The sequence below is a fragment of the Athene cunicularia genome, assembly GCF_003259725.1.
Source record: "Athene cunicularia isolate RWA chromosome 6 unlocalized genomic scaffold, athCun1 chr6_part1, whole genome shotgun sequence".
NCBI classification, from domain to species: Eukaryota; Metazoa; Chordata; class Aves; order Strigiformes; family Strigidae; genus Athene; species Athene cunicularia.
In genome coordinates this window covers 23,739,653-23,763,438 of record NW_020799105.1, presented here as the reverse complement: position 1 = coordinate 23,763,438, position 23,786 = coordinate 23,739,653, and the positions used below count along the sequence as shown (strand labels likewise).

Genomic DNA, 23,786 nt, shown 5'->3' with positions numbered 1-23,786 from the left:
TGCATTAAGCCTGTTTTCCAAAAGAAAGTTAATTTGAGATTACATTACTTAAAGGTTTGAGGTTTTTTTAATATTACAAAAAAACCATCTGAATATCCATTAGTATATTAATCAAGGAATTCAGCTAATGTAACTATGTTTTGTCTTTTAGAACAGATGGCAGTCTAACATTTCACACAATGGGAAAACTAAGCATTTGTATTTTATGCACATTTGACTTATCCCTTCTAGCTTTCCCCATTTGATGGAAAAAAAAAAAAAACCTATGATGAACTAGGGATGGAAGAGAGTATTTGCCACACATTCTCTTTTGTTAATAAGCTTTTACTTCTAAAAGTGCTTTTTCTGCACATATCTATATATTCTCAAAAACTCAGGCTATTAAATCCGTATCTCTTAATATGATTTTGTGGCTTGAAGTCAACAGTGATCTTTGATATTATGTTAAATTCATACATGGCTGTACCTTAAAGGACACCAACCCCATATTTGCTATTAGCTAATTTAATTACTGTAAAATAGTATCTATCAAACTCCATGTCAGAAACCTTAGAGTCACTGTGGAAGGGTTTGCAGTTTTAGATGACTAGAAGTAAGACCAAGTCCACATATCAAACCGGCCTCCTCGATTCTGTGAATCGGCTATAACAGGTACATGAAGCACATCCCCTCCTTTACCATCCAACCAAAATTACAAGTCTCACATGATAAAGTTGAATTATGAGAAGACATTGCAGGAGATATATCAAGCCATCCTTCATACTCTCAACTTTTGTTTGTACTCCAATTACTGCGACCCCTACTATGAAATTATATCTGATACCAAGAAAAGGATAAATGTTATTGTTTACTAATTTCACAGAAATCACCTACAATAGATGTTGGTAACACTGCTGGTCTTCATCAATCTCGGGCAAAGCTAAACCAGCAATATACTTATTTTAACCATTTCACTTGTTAACACATTATCACCCTGACATCTTTAAACGAAAAGAATACTGGACTGGGAATGCATGCTTCAAACTGAAGACTTAAAAATAAAAGGTTTGGGGGCTACCACTATTACAACTAACAGGAAATTATCAAGTAGTAGTATTAATAAGTGCTAAAGATAAAATATAACACTGAAATAAATTAACTTCAGAATATCTACAGAACACTTCTTCCAATCAAAAGTTTAAGATACAGGGTGGTTTTAAAATGCAAGTTTAAAATCTTAAGTCTTTCACTTCTGCTGATTCTTTAAACTATTCCCCACTTACGGTTGAAATGGTATGAAGTGCTGTTTGTCCTCATCGTCAACTTTTCCGTTAATTATGTCAGTAACATCCATTACTGAAAACAAAAATAAAGTGTACTGAATTAAGTGACCAAAATGGAAAGAGGGGTGCTGAGGGAATACCCTGGGGGACTCAAAGACGGATGGAGTCATCAACTACACGAGTTCAGAATTTTCCTACAGAACAACACCACGTTGCAAATAACCTTTGGCATCTCCAGCTAACACAAGTCCTGGAAGCTACAGTAAGTTCTACAATACAGCAGCGATTAAATTTGAAACAATTTTGAGTTTATACACCCCCACGGGAGTTACACACATCCTACACGAGAATAGAACGTGATATAGGCAGATATAGCACAAAGAGTTACCTGCTACTCCAAAAGGTCGCCGCAGCCCAGAGGTTAGTTTTCTTGTGTTGTTGTCCCTCAGCTCCATTCTGCCCACTCGCACAATCTGACAGACAAAACTGATTTTCTCTCTTTTCAGGTCTTTGCTGCCCAGGTCCTAGAAATATTAGTTTCTTCAGATTATTTGATAATTGAATTTCAAGTTCCATTTGAGTAGGCAGAAGGTTTGCTGCTCAGATTTCCCTTCGCCATGCTAGCCTCTAGCACCAAGGCAAAGCGTTCTCAGAGTAAAGGAGTTTTTGTAACAGTACTTAACTGTCTTGACTCCTGTGTAAGTTAATTGCTCAGGAGGCCAAATCATTTCTAGTAAGCTAAAACATATAAAGCGCAGCTTTGATTTTAGCCAGGTGGTGAGAATATTTAGCAGTTGCTTATGAGAGATGTCTCACATGAGCCTTCCCCAAGATCATTACCTGCAGAGGTAACTCCATGCTGTTTACATACAGATGATTACATTCCTCATTATTCACAAGCTGTGGAAAAAATGCTTTAAAATTTGCCAGCGGAACCAAGCGCACACACTTACAGTGAATACTGCTCGGAGGTTATGCAATCTGTCTATATCTTTGGGGAGTCCACAGCTTGACCATCGCACCAGGTAGTTTTCACTGAAAGAACAATATTTGGAGGACTTTTTGTTTAAATGGCTTCCTTTAAGGATATAAAAAAAAAAAAATCAACCTCAGAACTGACAGAAGACTACTTTAAACCCAATCAACTTATCCCAAACAAATTAATATTTACTTAGCGAAGAGTTGGCATTTCCCTTTGTGTATATCATTTATAAAAAGAAAGCAACTCCCTCAGCAACAAAGAATTTCTTTAAGGAGGCAGAGCGTGTAGAAACCGAACTCTCAGATTAGTGCCAAGGCTGCTGCTAAGCATGGCTACACAGCCTTGCAGGTGCAGTCACATCTCATTTAAGCTCTGCACTTGGGGAACCACAGGCACAGCGTGACGAGCAGCAGCATGACCCCAGAACCCACCCGAGGCGCAGAGGCTTGCCTGATGCCATGCTGAACACAATGATAAAGTGCTGCTGCACTGTTCCTTCTCAGATCACCCTGTCCTACAACCTTTCACAGAAATCTGACCTTCGTAAGCCCTCCCACCTCACTACTATATCTGAGTAAGAACAGATTAGGGAGTACACTCAGGAGTACACTAACCTGATAAATTTTGATTCCAGTGGATCATACAGAGACATCAGTACTTCAGCATCTTCTCCTATTTTACAGACTACATTTTTTAAATTCACAAATAAAGCAAATGAAGGAGTGGCAGCAAACTTGGCTTGTCTGTTGATATCAATATTCTGTTTCTGAGACTGTAATTCAAGAACAGAAGAAACTTCATTTTAACTTAGCCTAACAAATATCCAACTGCTATAAAGCTTTCCTAAAACCTTCCAGACAGAAGAGAGGATTTCTGTTGATCACTCCTGTGATCTTTGTTTATATTAAGATTTATGACAGATTGCATTTTCTGCATCTGTCTTGAAGTGCCACACCATTAAAAAAAAAAAAAAGAAAAATGAGGTGTCTCTGCTTATTAAAAAGAAAGCTAAACAAATTAAGGAAAAGATAGAGCCTCAAATATAGCTGACCAAAAGAAACACGTTTGTTCTTTGCTTTGTCTGCTGTTTTTCTGACAGGTTGCCCAGAAGACAGGAGAGAAAACAGTGCCATTTCTACAGGTTACCAACCCCTCAGACTTTAGTTCCCATAAGCTTTCCACAAATTACTTTATCTAGACAGAAGGAAGGAATGCACGTGGGACAAAGAAAACTGGCTGAGGCAAGGACAAAGAAACAACTCTGGATTCAAAAAAAATGCAATAGTTCAAATCCTATTTGAACTGGTGTATTTTTACACCAAGTTTAATAAGGGCTGTGAGGGTGTGTATGGCCCATTACAGCTCAACAGGACGCAGCAACTCATTAAGTTGCACTAACACACTCATGAGCAGCTCCTCAGGAGTACCGTGCTCCACTAACTGGTGCTGACACGGGCAGGGCTCCTTACACCAGGAGCGTTCTTCCTTTTAAAAAGAAGGATTTGAATTGCAAACAAGCTGCTTATTCAAGTCTGAGAAGGTCTTTAAATTTGTGCCTTGTCTTTCAACAAACGAGTTTTTGGGATTGGCATAGAGAAATCATGCAAATATAATGAGGACGTTATTCTACTCGATTCTCAAAAAGAAGCTCTCACGACAACCTAACACATAGACCTACTGCATGGGTGTCTCTGGTATTAACCTACAAATGTAGTCGACTCACTGATATAGGTCTTAACCATAAATTCTACTAAGCCCTTTAAAGTATGAAAGACAAATCCTAAGGCATACAAGTTCTTAAAAATATTTAAGACCGATGAGTCTTCATAAACATATCAAATTCTTCGTTACCAATGCTAAAAATAAGTCACTAAGTTTAGTCTTATGTTTCAAAGGGAAAAGCTACAGTGCATAGTCTATCTTACTTTTTCCTCCTGCAGCCTCTCTTCAACTTGCTTGGAAGCAATTTCATGTGCTCGGAAAAGGCTAATCGTGCTGGTCTGCTCTGGGTCCAAAATATTGCCATCTTCATCTCTAACAACCAGATCTAAATCAAGAATTCTAAACAAACCAAGAAAAAAATAAGCTTGTGAATTAACAGTGCTCAAATAAATGCTTAAAAAACACCTGCCAAGTGTTTAACATTAAAGTCATGCACACCTGCCATACGATAGGAAAAAAAATTATTTGCTAAATGATAAAACAATTTAACATGTCACCAACCCCAGAGATAACCATCCCTGGCTGGAAGTCACTTTCCCACAGCACAGAAAAAAACAACGTAAATGAAATAGCAGAACAGCTGGAGAAGTAATTTCTTAAACAACTAAATTTGCAAGAGACTTTGTCTCCTCCTCTGATTCATCCGACAGTTTGAACAAACAACTACAGTCACACCACATGCAAATCGGTCAGTTCATTTCGTTTCACTCCACGTTCTCCTCCAAAGCAAGCATATTCATATATTAGCAAAAACCTGCAAGACACAAGAAGGTGTACGTCGTTTCCCTTTATTTAAAGCAGAAGCCAGATTTCTGTCAGCAGGGTGTTAACGTCCATGATTACCTTCCGCAGAGAGGAAGGCTTCTGCCATAATCAAATCCAGTCTTAGGAAAGACCTGTCACATTTCTCCATGTCAGTACAGTGTTGGCAGCAGAACCAAGGATTACAACAAAAAAAAGTGAGGTCTAAGTTGCTCTGCATTTCTCTATCTTCCCTAAGACTGACCTCCTCACCTCTGTTCCAGGAGATATGGGCCCTATTTTCTTCTCCTAACTCTGCAGTCACCTCTCATGATGGAGCTGCTGCAACTTTGGTTTTGAAACAGTTTGATCAATGAGCTTAAATCAAATTTGCAGCGTCTAATGAGCCACACAGAGGTTTGTGGATTTTTCTGAGATTAAGTTCCCTTTGGACACTGCCCGCAATCACTTGAAAAGAAGAACAGGAGCCGTGGCAGAAGACGACACGTTTCACGTCCTTAGAGGATCACTCCTCACACCCTCCCTGACAAGAGGGAAACCTGGAGGTGCCAAAGCAAGCCTTGAGCTGGCTCAATACACAAACCCCTCCAATTAGTCGCACGGCATTAATTCAAAGGTGGATGAACATCACTCATACAAGTTGCAGAGTACAGGTGGCAGCTTATTAAGAAACATCTCCTAAATTCTGCTCTGTAACTGCATCCAGGCACCACAAAACTCTTAAGCATCCCTGGAACAGCAAGCTCCCAGCTGAATTTTTTAGTGAGAAAATGTTTCATCATTGAAAGCAACTAGAAAAGCAGACAAAATCATCTTGCTTCTCCCTTCCACTGTTTTCCTGGGCAGCAGCCACAGCAGGAGATAAACCCACTGACCGCTCATACCGCAACTGCCAGCCCTGGAGGAACAGAAGCAGAGTCCTTCCGTAGGAGATGCCCACCTGGACCAGGAAAGGTAACTCAAATTCAGATAAAGATTAAATCCCCTAACCCACTACACAACAACAGGACAAGAACGTTTGCACAGCCTGTCAAATAAATAGAAGCAAGCATTCCTTTAACTTCTTTGATTTATCCTTTAACTTGTCAATGATGCTTAAGGAAAAAAAAAAAAAAAAAGTTACAGATTTTTGCAGCTGAACAAAAAACATGTTTTCACAACAAAATTACCTGACCCAATTTCAGGAAAACATTAAAAACACTAATTCATGAGACCATTTTTACTTCCTCCGTTATTTTGACAACATGCAGTAAAATTGCTGTCGTTATTTATAGAAAAAAAAAAAACTTATTTACAAATTAGTATTTCACAAAACAGGAAAAGTTATGATATGATTAGATCTGAAAACATTTATAAAACGCATAATGAATTCATTCTGTCTGGATATTGAAATCATCATTTGTGCTTATTTTAGACAAAAGCGAATGTATGACTACATTAGAAACATATGGTATCTTTCAGTTGTGAGTATTTACTCCAAAGTTCAAATTCACTTCCCTCCTGTACTCCACAGAGAATGGTCTGATCACTTAATTAGTCCATCAGAACATTATGAATATAAAGCACAGCACAAGATGTTCCATTGTATTTGAACACTGAGCATCTGGAGGTTATTCAGAGTAACTTTAACCAACTCCTTAGCCAGATGGTAAAATACAGTAGCCAAACAAATAATATCAGCAACATCTGGTTAATTGTCTGCTGAGGTACAACAGTCCATATCTTGGATTATAAATGCTAATTACCAACTGAATGCAGTTACTGATGGTTTGTGGGTTTTTTTTTTTATAAATCACAGCTTTTGCATGAACAGAAATACTGCAAATTTGGCAGTTCTTAAGGAATATAACACAAATAGCTGAAATCTGATGAGTTATTTACATCACAAGGGATTTAAAGACTGGTTTACTGAAAACTTTTTTCAGTCCCCAGGTGCACAGTACTACAACACTGTCTCTTAGTATTCAAAACACTGCTTCAGATAATTTCCTGATTGAAGAGTAAGATATCATTTCTCATTTTCAAGCAAAATGGCAAGTCATAACTGTACAACTTTTAACCTAAAACTGTATTTTTAAAAATTTTCCTTAAATCCAGACCACTGTTTGGAGAGCTAATATGTCTGAATCACTAACATATCTAACACATGCAACCTATATTGCTGTCTTTTTTTGTGTAAATATTTCCTTCACAATTTTCCTCCTCTTCTGTTAAATAGGTACTTTATTAAATCTGACAATTTTCTGGTACAAGCTAGATACTATAGAAGTAGAGGAACCATGAGCTAAATGATGTTTCTGAGCCAAATCCTTCAACATCACATTACAGCTAAGTGACTTCAGGGCACATGCAGCTGGTGGTGTTGAGAAGGCAACAACTGTTTATGCTGCAGAAGCAAGTAGAGTTTAAATTATATTTTGAACGGAGGCAATACTTGCAACTTTTCAATTGACCTTAAAAATTACAGCTTCATACCAATATTAAATTGATAATATCACCCAGTGAGTTACATATGGATTCCACTTTACATATTATAATTTCCACTATGTTTTAAAGATGTTGCATCAACTTTGTTCTTTATCTCGCTATAACAGAACTGTTAGCATACTCCTATTACATCTCCATAAATACAAAATAAAAGAATCATTCAAAAAGCCCTCGACAGCTTACATGTATTGCACAAGCTCATTTGGTTTTAAGCATAAACACTTAGAAAATATTGTTCACAAACCTGTTGCCATAATCAATTTTGGCAGTCACTTTCTTTTTCAGTTCTTTGAGCTCATCTTGGGGTAGGGTCCCAGAGAGTATTTGAGATCTCCACTCAATAAGATCATATATCATGTGCCGTACACTGCAAAACATTTCTCTGTTATCTTGCTGTTTGGAGGAAAAAGATGGGTAGAAGTTAGTTTTGAAGTCTACCGTGCATCTTTTAAATACATATAATAAATTGCAATTATAAAATATGAATTCAAAAGGGTAAGAGTCTATAAATAGCTCTAAATTAGGAGCCTAACTTTCTATAGCATAGAACACTGAATACACAGAATCTTACACTCTAAAGTATCTAAATAAGCATAGATGCTTCTGTTTATGTTACCTTAAAATCAGGATCAAGCTGTATTCAGAACAGGCATTCAAGGGAAAGCTATCCTTTCCTCGGATCACAGAGTAACTTTATTCAATGACCCTCTATACTGAGTAGAGCAGGGCTAAAAATGGGGCATTTTTGAGCAAGAGGCTCAAGTTCTGCAACACTCCACCCGCAACGCATTACAGAATCCTTTTCCCCCCTAGTTAAACCTTCAGAATAACACTTTAAAATTCCTCAGTGCGCAAAGCCGAGCGCATCTTGGGAGTCACAGGTAACATGTGAAGTACTAAACCTTATATTGGACATTAAATACCTTAATTGTTTATAAAGGCTGCAACTATGGATATTAAATAGTGCCAGCAGCACACACAAACTTTCCTTGGCAGCATTCAGCTAAACTAGGACATGGGGAGATAGAAGTTCCAGGCTTACAATGGAAGAACCCCCTTTTCCAGAGTGTTTTCTATATGCATGCCCATACACACATGCATTGAAATAGAAGATTAAATCTTTAACCACAAAACAGTTTGACACGTTGGTTTAAACCGTGGACAGTGCATATACAGATCAATTTTAGCACAAACGAAACTATGCAAAACTGAAGTTGCACAACAGCAGCCTTTCTATTTTTTATTGTGAATGTCGAGACAAAGACAAGGCAGAGGCCCTGGATGCTTTGATCTTACCCAGGAGTGGTCTCTCCTACTGTCTTCATAACCCTCAAAATCTAAGCCATTAGTTCAACACACTATTAAAAAGAATACAACTTTGTAAACACCCTACATCAATGAATTATTCAGGCTACACGTAGCTATCTTTCATTCAGACTACACCTAGGCCTCGTCTGACTGAGAACAACTGGAATAATAATGAAAATAAAATTCTCCACTATATATAGAGAAGACAGCGAAAAACTGCAGAAGGTGCAGGAAAAGAATATAATGACTCAAGGAAAAAAAATATCTAACTGTGAAACTTAAAGACTTCAGTCTGTTCAGATTATCTAAAAGTTGACTTGATTATAGTGCGAGCACCTTCACAGAGAGAAAATCGCCATTATTAAAAGCTCTTTAATGTAGCAGAGAAAGACACAACAGGCACATGTGGCCGGAAGCTAAATCCAGACAAATCCAAATGGGAAAGAGGTTCATGATTTTCCATGCTGCAGGCAATCACTAGTGAGATGAAGAACATGCCACACCCTCTGCTATCTACAAATCAAAACGGAATACCTAGTCAATATTCAAACACCAATTACGGACTGAATACCGGCAAAAATGTGGTCATTTAACGACTTCTAATATGCAAGATGTGGACAACACAGACTATCTCTCTAGTCTGTAGACTGACCAGTTTAAAACCAGCTACCTCCAGTAAACCAAATCTCCCTTCACAAGGCAATCCCAGTGCACCAAAGCTCTTTTTGGTAGTTGACCACATGCAATTGATCTAACAGATATCCTTGAGATACAAACTATAAACAAACTCATTGATCTACCTTCTCAGAGTAAAGCTGTAGCAGGGACTGGAACCCTTTCCGCTATGGAAGAGAGGCCACTGGTAGAATCACACCTGCCTGCTCTTGAATTCAAACAAAGCACTGCAGTATTGTTCAGCTGTTCACTCATCTTCATGGAAATAAATGCATGATAAATGAGATCTTAAACATTAACCGTTCAAACAAGTGATTCTCACGCCAGGAGAATTTTATAATTCCCTAAAAGTTACTGCTACAAAAAGTGCAACAATGTCTCTTGCTATTCCCCCTTATTTTATGTGCACCACAACCAAGTCTTGGCCAATGCTGCAGGTGATGTTTCTCTGATATTAAGCGGTATCAGATTTCACACTCAGGATAATCCCCCCACAAAAAAAGACATCAAGGTCAAAATATAATCCTCAGTGACCTCAGAAGCACACTGCAGTGGAACTAAGGGCAAAGCTGTTCTCAGTGACCTCTCTAGACTCTGCTCCTCCTAGTTTGCTTCTGCCTACTTCCTCCTTGCTCCTCAACACTTGATCTCTCTAGTATGACATCACGTTAACGCTCTCTCCAATATATAATCTGTTCCCCTTCATAGAAGGTATTATCATCCTTCATCTCATCTACTGCCACACTACATCACTTCCAGCATACTGTGTTTTTAATCTTTGCGTTCACGGGTGGGATTAAAAGCCACATTAGTCAACACAAACGTCTTCATTTCCAGTTAGTGCCCTCACTACACAGCTTCATTCTTACGATAGAAAATTTCAAACATACCGATAAGAGAGTGCATTAAACCCTACTCTGAATTTAGGACTTTCCTGTTCCCATTTTCTCATTACAGCGACCTTGTCCAGCGAGAGCATGAGAAGTCTGAGCTGGGGTAACCTTACATCCTACAGCACGTTGTTGCTTTACATCCAAACTGCATTTTAAGTGCATGTTTGAACACTCTTTAGAACTTATTTCCGAGCACTTGCATCTGTGTGGTTTCATGGTTATTATATTTCTGTTACTCCACCTATCAATGCAAATGCTCATTACTTTAAATTTCTAAGAATATATTCCTATGTGCTTGGAACAAATATATGAAAATAATCAGGTGTGTAACTTCAGGTCAGGATAAATTCAAGCACAAGATTCAATCAACTTCAAGCACAAGAATATTGAGAGGTAAAAAGCCTACACTGATGATTTTTCAAAGGTTTAAGTTTACACCCACAAATTCAACATGAAATATTCATTTTTTTTATAAAGTAGACCAACAGACTCCATTTTTTTATAAAGTAGACCAACAGACTCCATTTTTTTATTTTTTTATAAAGTAGACCAACAGACTCAATTTTTTTATAAAGTAGACCAACAGACAAGAACTGCCCTTAAAACCATTTTCTTCATTTCTTGAATACAATCTTATATTAGATGTTTCCAAACATATACACATCTTAAAAATCTAGTGTATTCCGTTTAATGGTACCCCATGAAAAATGGCTCATAACCGCTCAATAAATTATTGCTAGATCAAGGTAACACTCTAAAAAGCTGATTCTTTGCAAGAAATACACAGCATTTGAGAACACACTCGAAGCAAACACTCCTGAGATTTGTGCCTTAACACAGAAGATGCTGAATAGCTTTTCCACACTGAAAGTAGCTTTTAGACACAGTAACAGAAGTGGAATTTCATTAACATATCCTTCATACTTCTCACTCTACCTTTCACAGCATCACTCTTTTCATAAACAATACGCTACTGTAAATCTTCTCCTAAATTGATACTTACAACATATAATTGCCGCCATATTATAGACCACTCCCGCAGCGTCGTGGTAACCTCCTGAATCAAGGGGAGCTCATTGGGTATAACTGTTTCGTGTTGGCTTCAGAGGAAAAGAAAAAAAAATAGTTTGGATTACGTAGTAGTTTTTGGGTAGGATGGCAGCATCATTCCTAAGGAACTGTTCATTTCCAAAGACAAGTCAATAATGACAGGGTTGAAAATAACATCACGTACTATAAATTTCAAAGTTAAAAAAGAATATATTATCAGATACAACAGAAGTGGTGTACAATAGTACAGCCACACGACATAAAGGGTACTTTGGTGGGCTCAGACTATTTTTCTACTGAGCTCACACATTTTTCCCCTCCCTCCTTATGTCTATATTCACAAAATAAGGATTTCGATACATTCCTCACCATTTGCTACTGAGAGGCTGACTTTACAAGACGAAAGCCAGATACACATAACCCTACAATGCCATGATACCAATGCATAATTGTTTTTCAAAATATTGGTCTTGCAAAGAAAAATTAAGCATGCCCATCATTACCATTAAGTTTCTGTATGACTTGTTTTTAAAGTACATGCCATGAAAGTAAGAAACAACAGCCAGATCTTTTAATTTATTAATTTCAGAAGTAGAGTACTTAAAAGCAGATTTGTAATCAGCAAGAAAGATGTCATTATGCAGCAATCTCATGATTAGTAGTTTTATCATTTACATATTTAACAGTGTATAAAAATAAATCGGGCACAAAGGAATAAAATATTTTAATCCTGTTTCACTCCATTTCATACCTGGCTAATTATTTATTAATTCCACTCCACTTTTTTCCCCCGGCATTTCACTGGGTTTTTTTTCCTGGTTTTTAACTAAACTTTTCTAACAACGTAAAGAACTTTTACATGCATGTCCAGCAAAGCTGATTTGATCTATAAATATCTGAATTTGAACAGCTGTTAAATAACAAAAACCAGCCCCAACTAGTGTCACACATCAGGAAAGGGAGCAGAACCAAAAAACGAACAATTTGACAGAACTCAGTAAGGTAGAAAACAATGCCTGGATAAAGGCTTTCAGCAAGGAGTTCAGTCCACAAGACTCACTGAGGACAGAATTAAGAAATTACTTAAATTTCATGTGCATAAAAGAAAGGTATCTCATATCAAAGGCCTCTTAATATACCAGGCAGAAGCCATAAGACTCAAGGGCTGGAAGATAAAAGTTGGGAAAACTGAAATTAGAAGTAAAGCAGGGGGCAGGGAGGGGAGGAAGTTAATTTAGGTAATTTTTAGTCAAGAGAGTAAGAAAAGTTATAGAGAAAAAATGGTAAATTATTAATTCTTCTGAAACATTTACATTAATACAAAGAAGGTTATGCTTTAGCTCAACTGTATGATGATGCAGCTAAGGACAGTACTAGCCAGAAGCACTGCTGATGACAGCACCTTTGAACTTGGCGAGTTACCAATTTAAAATATTTTTTAAAAGAACCACACACGTTTTCATCATCAGCCACTTAACTGGAAACAACTGTAAGTCTTCTGATAATACAGAGATATTATAGTGATACAAATAGGAAAATGGGCTTTCATTATTTTCAAACCAAACTTACCCTTTGCCTTCAACTATTGCTTCCTTAAGGTGTATATAGGAGGCGGGAAATATGCCCTTAGAGAGGAGAGGAGAAAATGTTTTAAATAACCAGTTGCACATAACATTTTATCTATTACCTAAAAAAACAAGTCAAGACACATTTCGGGGTCCGCAGAGCCATTCACATCCTCTTAAATATCAGAATAGTTGTGTTGTAGATTAAAAAAAAAAAAAAGCCACATTTAAATCTTGCATTTTCTTTCAAGCATGTGTTACTGTAACCTTAGCAAGTAAGTGGTTTTAAACCTATCTTCAAAATATTAAAGAAAACAGCAGAGACACCCAATGATAAGCAGCCCTGCAAAGGGGTGGTTCCTCCCCCAGTTCAAGGTACACTTTGCCACAATTCTCCAGGTCCCTGGATGATTGTATACAAACGCAAATTAAGACAGATTTCCTTTTGAAAGTGTTAAAGACAAATGATTTTACACGGTCCTACTCCAAAATTACATTCTGCCTGGAACCCAGGTCTACTGCTTGCTCTTCCTCACATCTAACAAAGCTTTCTAACCCTGCTAGAAGATGTGGCTTCTGTTCCCAAAGTGTCTTCTCCAGTGTTTCCAATTCAAATAAAGACTACGTGAGAACGGGCAGCATACAGGGCTGCCTTGCTGTGAAATAAATGGGCATGTGTACACCCAGGACACAGGCATCCTGCACTGCCACCCATCACACACAGATTACACATAACGTAGTGTCTTCTACCGCCAACCTAGCGATAGTGCTACAAGTCAAAACCCTCTTCAACAGCCAGTACAGAAAAACACCAGTACTGCCTTTTCTGAAAAACATGTTCTAAATTTATCTTGAGATCCCAGAAACACAATAATATTCTCAGAACAGTGTAAGCTCATATTAAAAAAATTCAAGTCTGAGAAAGCAAGTCCCACCACCTAACCCTCTGAATTAGTAGCTCAGTTTTCTTAGCATCTAGGAATGCAAAAAGGGAAATTCTCTATAAAGCTACAGAAAGTGGGGGGTAGGGGGTGGGGGGGTGTCTTTTTCTCCCAGTAAAATAAAAGTCATCACATTTAGCAGCAGTCAGACAAATGCAGCAACACGTGGAATTAACTTAAGCCAAGAAGAATGTGTAATTGCTTCTTAGGCTGTACAAGGCATGTTCGTGAAATGTTGAGTGTATTTCCAAAAAAAGAAAATATCAAAATAGATGAGAAAAAAAACACTGAACAGGCCTGGTTAGGAAACGGGTGGGACGAACCACACAGCTTTGTACTTTTAGATGTGCAGACACAACTCAAAATGCACCTCTGTAGGCAAACATTACATTTTAAGTGTTTTAAGCAAAAAAAAAAGCAGCAAAACCAGAAGTCGTTTAATTCCAGTTAATTACTACTATAAAGTAAAACGCTCAAAAAATAAAACACAATGTTACAACCAGTATTTGTGCTGTTTCCTTTTTATTTCAAAAAGGCTGCTATAAACAGCAGCCCTTTATGCACACTGAAAGCCTAACAACTAGGCAAAATTACACTGCAGAAGATTAATCCCCCTCTTGCAGAGAACGACTGAAAATCACAATGTAGATCTCCATATCACTTTCCAATATGCAATTGCATTTTACGAGTAATACATTATTTAACAGACAGCGAAGCAAAGTGTCAGCTTCTAAACAGATCAACTAGAACATAAAGTTCTGAACTTTTTACTGAGGCAAAGACTGGTACACCAGTTACTGCAGAAAACAAGCTGAGGCACGTAAAGCCATCTAGAGTGACTGTACGTACATAAACCCTCAAATTGAAAAATATAGATACGCAGCTTAGCTTGTAGGCCTTGCTAAAATAAGTTTCGGTTAAGATGAGGAATTCACATTTACCAGAGGCTGAGACTACACACCAGCAGCTATTAGAGATCAGGGACACACGCCGGATCGCTCCCTGCAGCACCGTAAGACACGCCGGGGATCTCCGCTATAACACACCCAACGCCGTAATATATCTCTGTCCAAGAGAAAAATGAGCAATCCGCCCTGGCAACACTTACCTTCTTGGATTTTTTTCGTAGGGTATAACCTCTGTACCAACCTAGGAAGGAAAAAGAGAACAAGCATTAAAAAGTTCATTAATGTTACCTACCAGCTGTTCCTTCTCAGCTCAACAGCACCTTAAGGTGGTTTCTGACCATGGTTCACCCCCGCCAACATGCACACACACACCCCACCGGAATTTAAATTCTCTACAGGATTAATACTCCGGCTAAAAGAAATCTTGGAAGCTATAAAAAAAAAAAATCAGAGTGATGACGATCAAATCGATGGAGAAGACTACATGACAGAAAGAGCATTTTACATGATGTGTTTAGTAAGTAAATTTAAATGCATGACAACTAATTTACCAACATAAAACTTAAGAGCATTAACTTTACAAAAACGTACTGTTTGACCAGTTGGATGTTAAAACCTATTTAAGTTCCACAAACGCAAGTTTCCAAATGTGGATCAGCCGTTTGTCATCTCAGCAGAAAACAAAACTACTTTGGGATTTATGATTCACACATCAAAACATAAAAGCAAGGAGCCCCGCAGCCCTAATTCGACGCGAGGCAGCAAACACCCACCCCGCAGCAGCCCCGATGCCGCATGATTATTCAGCCTGTGCCACGCTCCGAGGCAGGCGGCTGTGCCTGGAAAACCATCTCATTTACCGTGCCCCCGGTTCACGACACATCTGCAAGCAATCACCATTACAGCTTTTAGTGTTTCTCCAGCCATCCCACTTCAGTGCAACTGGATAACCAAAGCAAAAAACAAAACCCCACAAACTACAGTCATTTTGCCTCATGGAAGAGACCGTGCCAGAGAAAGCAGATGAGATCTTCTGTGCACGTTGTCCCCAGCTCAGCGCTTGCTTGTTTGTCTGCTTGCACTGGGGCTGGTTTATATTTCAGCTTGTCTGGGCCATGGCTCGCTCACTCCTTTCTGCTCAGCACCCCAGGGAACCCCCCCAAGCGACTGGAGCTGCCCTCCGCAGCTTTTGGAAGATGGAGCCTGGGTGCAAAACCACCCCCTCTAGCTCTGCAAAGAGGGTTTTTGTACAGCGAATCATCCCTCTCCAGAGATCAACATGGGTGAGGATGGGGTGATCACAAAGCAGACATGGAAAAAAAAAAAAAAATACACAGCCCCACTTCTAGTAACAACAAGGGCAGGAAGAAAGTTCAAGGAAGACAACGCACACTGATAAATTCATTATCTATGCTCTGGGACTAGAAATACAAATTAAAGTCTCAAGCACACAGAATTTTTCATCTGCTCTCCGGTAGCAAAAGGTGAAATGATTCATCAGCTCCACACTGCATCAGAAGCCTACCCTCTGTGATCACTTGGGGATGGTTAGTGCAATCTTCTTTAATCTGGTGTCTACAGCCATCACAGTTCACTTCCCTACAGAGGCTGCAATGGCCTCACATCTCGCTTTTCCGTTGCTTTCAGAGCAGTATCAACAAAAACTGTTGCTGAAATGACCGTGCCCAGATTCTGGCTCAGGTGCAAAGAAGGCAAAGCGTTTCTGCCAGCTCTTACTCCACTGGCTGAAATCTGTGTACAGACATGCACAGATTTCAATCCTATTAAAAAACTAAATTCCCTCCGTTTTATATGAATAAACCAACATTTTCAAGTTCTGGAGTCTAAACTGATAAGCACCATAACTCTGTACAAACTAAAGAACATTCAATCCTATTATTATCTCAGCCACCTCGTCTCTTCCATCCCATCTTCTGTGCTGTCTGACTCGGGACATCACACTGCACCTGCAGATTAAAAAGCCACGTAGCAAAGACAGCTCCTCCTCGTCAAACCTCTGCTTTCTGAAGCTTAGCAGCCAGAGCTACAAGAGATTGCAGATAAGAAAGCTGCCAAAATCTGCCCTGGAGAACTGGTTGCACTCCTGCTCATTGCAGAGGCCCTGATGCAGCCAGGCAAGTCCAGCCAGGCTCGTGGCTGGCAGCCACCACCTAAACGAGGTTCCTGCAGCAGGGAGCCCCGTTTCCAAAGAGAGTGATTCAACTGGAGACACCGAGTCTTACCATGAACGCACACGTGTAAGGGCAATGTCATTTAAATACATCAAGTCACATCTAATGAATTAGCCAAAATGGAAGGACCGTTCAGTATCTTAGTTCCCCAGCTGTAAGATGAGGGCAGGTCTCCTCCATGTAGACAGGCACTACAGAAACAACTCTGACAAATGTGAATTAAAGAAGGTCACAACATTGTGATTTTTCTTCAAAGCACAATAAATACAATTTGTTGTAAGACACTGGATAAGATAAATATAGTGTAGCCACTGCTTTAGATGAGCAGTATCTAGTCCTCCACACTAAAAAAAGGAAGGGATAGAGGAATGCCTGAGCATGTGTCCTTGTTAATGACATTGTGGTCCTAATTTCAGTTCTTGATTTTGTAACCTCAGAAGTTTTGGAGATCATAGCAAAAATTTAAAAATAAAGCCTGAGAACAGAGAGAGGGAAAATACCCGATGTCAAACACTTCCCTGGAGCACACAGAGCCGAGCTCCAGATCCTCCTCACTCTACTCATGGCCAACTCGGTTTCAGACAAAATGCCAGCAAGAGGAAAACAGACTGATGCCAGAAATATTTTTCTAAAGTAACCAGGGCTTTTAAGTGGCTTATTGATTTACTACAGGGTTTCTAGCTTTGCCCTCAACAAATATTATGGGATAAGATGGCTGGAAAAAGCATCCACATAAATCCACTAAGAAAAGGGACCTGTGTCCCTTAAAGCTGCAAGAGACTAAAATTTTCTGTTGTTTCTCTTGAAAGATGTATCTATTTACTACACAGCTACCAGATAGGTCATTTGTTGCATTTAAAAAAAAAAAAAAAAAAAACCAACAAAAAATTGTAACCAACAACTAAATGTTCCCACAGTATCAGGAATAACTTATTTGAAAATACTAATTTAGGAACTGGCAGCAGCACTAGAAATTAACTAGTGTTCAAACATGCAAGTTTGGGTTTGAAGCTTATTTACTGTTATATTTAATAGCTATTCACAGTAATAACTCACATCTATTGATCACATGTTCTGTTCACCCATTCCACCAAATAATGTAAAGGAACAGAATTAAGACAATAAAGATCAGGCAAGTATTAATTCAGAATGTGGCAAATACTTGTTTTGGGATATCTGCTATGAAATACAGTCCTTCTCTCCTGAAAGACAGAGTATCTATGAAGTCACAGGGCTTTGCTGTTTGACTTTTCTTGTAATGCTCACATTAAAAAAACCTCCTCTCACTCCTTCTAACTGAAAAATAAAATTGTCTGCAATTCTACCCAAAAGAAAAAGACCAATTTGACTTTCAACATCAGTTACTCTAAAAGTAGCCTCATCTTTGCTTCGGTTCCTGGAAGAACAGAAATTTTAACAGTGAAATGTGCACATTCATTTCCAATTTCCCAACTCCTACAAAAATATTGGCTGTTTTCAACAAGCCTGCAACTTCACTGGATTGGCATATAAAATTATTTGTAGAAACTTTTCCCTATATTTCAGAGGGGAAAAAAAGTTTCCTTTGATTAAAATTTAAAAGATTATCATGTTACAGTAATAAAAACAAATTCCAAAATAAGTTTTACATAAGGGAAAAAAAAAAATATTTTAAACACATAAGCAAAATCCACGTTAGCAATCCATTCCAGTACATGGTAGCAAGATGATATCCTATAGAAACCTAATAAAATGAGACCGAGCCCTCCCAACTTGTCAGCCTCTTTTGTCTGTAGAGAAGACCAACTAAGCAAGGATTTACCATGGGGTTTTTGACAACACGTCAGATTCAGGGGTAAAAAAACCCCAAACTATTACAATCTACCACTTCAAAGACCATAGATACATATAAATCTTCAAAACTACTCCTAACTTAAGAATTATTGCAGAAAACTGTTTCAAAACAGTAACAATTCTGCAGTAGGCTGTCAAGAGCAGAATGCATAATGCTGCAGGTATCAATGAAAGAAGCCAAATTCTTCCCCATGACCTTAAATACAGGGAAAAGGCAGAGACTTCTGAGAAGCAGAATCAGATCCTCAGCAAACCAGGATTATGCAGTCTTTAAATGACTTTTCTGTCCCATGCTGATATTATTAGGGGCCTTTTCCTCAGATTGGCCCATCCTACCGCAGCCTAACACAGCCCTGACATGGACAGGACTCATGGCAGGGAAGTTCCCAGGCACACACCTGGACGTTAATGCCTATGGTATGAAACCTCCTGGGGCACAATCCCCACAGATTTTGTACAGAGGAACTTGGAGATCAAAAAGTTCAAATAATTACCTAATAATGGCAGCTCTGTGAACAAGGGAGATAAGAATTATGGCATCTAATTTCCCATCACAGCAGGTACGTAATGAGTAATCATTGTATAAAATGTTTGTCAGAACACTAACTCATTTGCATTTCTTTTAACATGAACTCATCCCATGTGCCTGAAGCCTAACCACCACAGAGTGTGAAGGTCTTTATATTATTCAAGTCTAGGGGAAAAGTGAGTCACCTCCACTGCCCCACTTAGTTGGCAGCAGTCACCAACTGATACGGTTTCACACACCCTGTTCAGGATTCAGAGTTTCTCCCACATTCATTAAATATATCTATTTATATATAAAAGTACAAAGCTGCACAATATTTAAATCATTCCATTTGCATTTAAATTTTTTTGTATTATTAGATTTTTATTAAAGCATATAATGTCAGATAACGGAAAGATTAATTTGCTTCGAGTCAAACTTGGCATTGCAGGGGCAAGCTGAACTCTATAAGAAACTGCCAGCCTAGGAACAATGAGAAATTCATTTGCACAGTGATGAGTAGAGCTTGTTACTTTTGCTGGAAAAGAATTGTTTGTTTCAGTAAATATAACAATAAACTAATCCTATTAGCCAATATCTAAAACAAGTTTATCACACAGATGTACCAAAAGATCAATGTCTAGAGAAACAAACAGATTAAATCAATATATTAAAGTAAATCACATTTCCACAGGACAAAGAGTGTTATAATATTTTTAACAGTTTGGTTATATGTTATTTATACCCTTCCAAACTGTAGCATGCCATAAAATTTTCAAGTCAAGGATATAACGAAAGAGCTGTATTTTGCTTGGCTCAGTAGCAGATCAAGCAAGAGCTCAAAAGTGTTATGACAATTTTCACATTCTGTTGATTATCAAACTCAGCATTCAAACTCCCTTGTATGTGGATCAAGGAGGAAAGATTTCGGTACATTACACGTTTCTACAGCTTCCTATCAAAACAAGCAAAGCATCTGAAAAGCCTGAAATCAGTCCGTGGCACTGTAACACATGTACCCATCTTATAAGAGAGACATAAATAATTTAGGACCCAGGTGACTTTCAAATTCAGATTAAACTTCTTTAAGCAGCAGGGTCTTTTGCATTACTCAAGTGTATCCAAAAAGCATCTATCATTTTTCTAACACAGAGTAGATGCTACAATGGATCCACAGAAAATGATCCATCCAATTGATAGAAACAAAGCTGTGTGCACATCCATCTTCTGTAGAAAAGGAAATGGTTATTCACCAGGTATCAACCACATGCCTCTTTGTTCATAACTAGCATTGGCTAATCCTGCATTCATCAGAAATAATACATTTTGTCCTTTAGCAAGAAAGTAACTCGTCACCTGATAACATGAGAAGGTCACAAACAGAAAAGCAATTGCAGAACCCATGTTTTTAAAAGCAAATTTTGCCAGCTTACCTTCATATGTTTCTAATATGTGCACGGTGTCACCTATTTGTAAGGAAAGTTCGTCTGGTCCCCTCGCGTCGTAGTTGTAGAGAGCTGGACAGAGGAAACACTACTATTAGCACATGCAAGTCAACACAGCTTCCAGGATTTTTTTTCTCTACATAATTGTTTTTATTACTCACTGTTGCAACTCTCAACCTTTTTGTAAAGGATTCCGTAAAAAAAAATTTGTAAAAATTTGGCCAAGTCCTTTAATCCATTAACATTCCCCCCCATCACAAATCTCAAAAAGCCACAAGTCCACTTTCTAAAGTCAGTCTCTCGCTCTGTTTATAATGCTCTGCTTCTTCCTAACAATACATTCAGTTAATTTTTTTTTGTTTTACTTGCCTGTCTTCCAGCACTTTATGCCAATTTTACACAACTCTAATGAACTGCACGGTCTTCTGTTCTCAGCTCACCAGAGAGAAAACCTACAAAGCATCTTCAGAAAACTCAAATTACCACCACTAATATTAAAGAATGATGTATCAGTCCCTTCCTTAAAATATAATATGCATGCAATAAATTAAATAATCATGATTTCAGAATTCCTGAGTGCCAGAGGTAACTGCACCAACCCAATGTATTCATGGGAGAGACTACTTCTATCCCCCACTTTATAGCATTCCAATCAAGTTGACATACTTTACTCATTAGCAAGCTCCAACAACATCCACAACCCGCAAATTTACCCAATGCATTTGTATTCACAACTATTTCTGAGTGGCTCCAGTCACAAGCAGGGTGAGGAGTGACAAGGTGAAAACCATTTCCCTTTCCAGTGCTGCTTCAGAAAAAGCCTGGAGCCCTTCCATCCAGAATAGCCGCAAGAGGCACAACGTCGGAGGGAACTGAAGGACCCTCACGTTACACCCAGCTGGTGTCAGTACTGCAGACCTAAAGCAGGGCAGAAAGGATTCTGGACTGAGGGACAACTCTCAAGATTTCTTTAGATGCACCTAAAAGGGAAACCTCACAGCTACGTATATTCCAAAAGCAACTTCATTGGAGGTCACAAGTTCCAACCCAACCCTTGGAGGAGAGTGCCCATCACTGCCCTGCAGAGCGGCCGTCAGCCTCCACCTGTGCCCACCCACATTTGTCTTCCTCACAGGAGCAACAGATGAACAGATGAACACCTTCACCCGGTGATGAAGTCAACTGCTAAAAAAAGAATGCTGGAAGTGGCTCCTGCCACACGGCCCCAACCCACAAGGCTGCCTGCACTTGGCCAGACTTCCCTCCTGGCCAGGGAGTGACTTTGGAGAGAAGAAAAATTGTTTTGCTTTGAAAAAAAAACAAAAAAACAAACAAACAAACAAAAACCAAACAAACAAAAAAAACCACCAAAACCCAGTAGTCAGGTACATATTACCAGAGATAAATCAATCAGGAAAAATGCATTACCCCACTCACCAATGAAATGACATTATAACCAGTAACTAAAAACCACAGGGGTGTTCTTCGGTTTTTAAAGATGTGTCCGATAGCAAAGAAGAATTTGAGAACTACCATCTTCAGAAGATAATAAACTACAACCAGAAAAATAGTAGTTCAAAATCTGCTCCTCCCTACTCTTCCCAAAAGAAAATCTGGAAAATCCGAGCACTGAGATTAGCAACACCCAGAAATTTATCTGACAAATAACGCTGCACACTAGGTTCAGCCGAAAAAAACATTAATAATCTGAAATATAAAACAATTATTACTCCTAAAGCTAGATTTCTATGTTTGATATGGAGGAAATTCCTTGTAATTAACAAAATCCTCCAATACCAAGTAGGGTCTTTGTGACCGAAGACATCAACTCCAGTATTTGACAAGACTGAAGTTAATGAATTATAATCAAGGCGAACCCACAAAAGTTTCTGCGTGGTTCCACAGCTGCGGTTACTCCCTCAGATAAGGTTCCCAAGTTTGAAGGCGTTTTATACGCTATTCTTAACTCATGAAGTGGCAAAAGTAGTCTTCCTCCTTCACCTTGAGGTGCTACATACCTCTCGTCTCCCCCTTTCCAGCACACAAAGGGCTGTGCTCAAAGTGGCAGCTTCCAGCATTCAGTGTCAAAGGACAGCTTTGGAAAAACAGCTGAGAATTGGAATTTATTACTTCTTGTCGTAACTCTTTGAGGAGTGAGAGCATTCTTGGAATATGAACGTTACCTCAAAACTTCCTACCACCCCTCAGATAACCACTTCCTTTTCTTTCTACATTAGTTTCCAGGACAGGGTTGGTGTGTAGCGTTGGTCACAAGTGCCCCAGTGGGACTCATCCAGGTCTTTCTGTTCCAGTAACAGTTCTAAGTTACATGTAACTTCAGTCCTCACAGGAAATCTTCACAGATGTTCAGACCAAGAGAGTTGACAGGACATTAACAGCACGTGCTGAGCTCATTAGAGGTCACAAGACACACTGAAATAAACCCTCAAACTTAAAACCTACAACAAAAGGCCAAAAATCCCAGTTATAAAGGCAATGAGACACCAGACCCAGGAAAGACCCTCACTTACCTGCTCAATTTTCTCCTATTCCCAAGCAGCCTCAAGAAGCAGGCTAGAGCCCATATTAAACAGAACATCAACAACATAAATTACCTCTGTAAGAATTGGTAACTGGAGAAAAATACTTTCTTGACCTCAAATCTGATAATCTCTTTAGCCGCAAGCATGCGAGCAGAAAACATCCAAGCGGGCACATGAGGTCTAATCCCACCACGAGGAAGGGCACAGTGCTCGGCACTGCCTCCAACCATGGCCATGACTTCATTTTCAACCTCTAGGAGTTACTATTTATTCTCCCCAATATTTATCGAATTCCGGTTTACAATGCTAACAACAGCAAATACATGACAGGTCGCCTTGGTCCTTTTCTCTGTGGTACTCCACTCTACAGGCTTTAGAGTTAAGTAGTAAATAAATATATCCAAGTGCAAAAACGAAATTAAAAATATGGAAAAGCAATTTGGAAGAGAAAACATAGTACACAGTGCAAGTTTATAAATAGAAGAGAGGACACTTCAGGCTAAAAAGGAATAAAGGTCAAGTGCATCGCAGAGACTAATATCAACAGTATTTAAATGAAGGCTTTAAAAAGTAATATAATTTTATTGACATCAAAACAAGCCAAGCTAGCTATTCCTGTTTTAATGTTTTTGTTAACTTTTTCATTATTAAAGAGATATAAAGGCTCCCTCCTAGGTATCTGGCACAGAATATTTCAAAGCCATAATTGC

At 38.7% G+C, this 23,786-nt stretch overlaps 1 protein-coding gene across 1 annotated transcript in view; it reads right to left on the bottom strand.

Moving 5' to 3' along the window:
• DOCK1 (dedicator of cytokinesis 1) overlaps positions 1–23,312 on the bottom strand; it is a 279,035-nt gene extending 255,723 nt beyond the window's left edge. Inside the window, exons 1-12 of the mRNA XM_026851564.1 lie at positions 23,149–23,312; positions 22,552–22,628; positions 20,522–20,605; positions 14,756–14,796; positions 12,711–12,766; positions 11,095–11,191; positions 7,460–7,608; positions 4,170–4,305; positions 2,859–3,016; positions 2,216–2,297; positions 1,651–1,786; positions 1,263–1,335 (exon numbers count right to left, since the gene is read on the bottom strand). Coding sequence (XP_026707365.1) covers positions 1,263–1,335; positions 1,651–1,786; positions 2,216–2,297; positions 2,859–3,016; positions 4,170–4,305; positions 7,460–7,608; positions 11,095–11,191; positions 12,711–12,766; positions 14,756–14,796; positions 20,522–20,605; positions 22,552–22,628; positions 23,149–23,312 — 1,253 coding nt within the window. The remainder of the gene's footprint in view (positions 1–1,262; positions 1,336–1,650; positions 1,787–2,215; positions 2,298–2,858; positions 3,017–4,169; positions 4,306–7,459; positions 7,609–11,094; positions 11,192–12,710; positions 12,767–14,755; positions 14,797–20,521; positions 20,606–22,551; positions 22,629–23,148) is intronic.
• Positions 23,313–23,786: the final 474 nt, after the last annotated feature.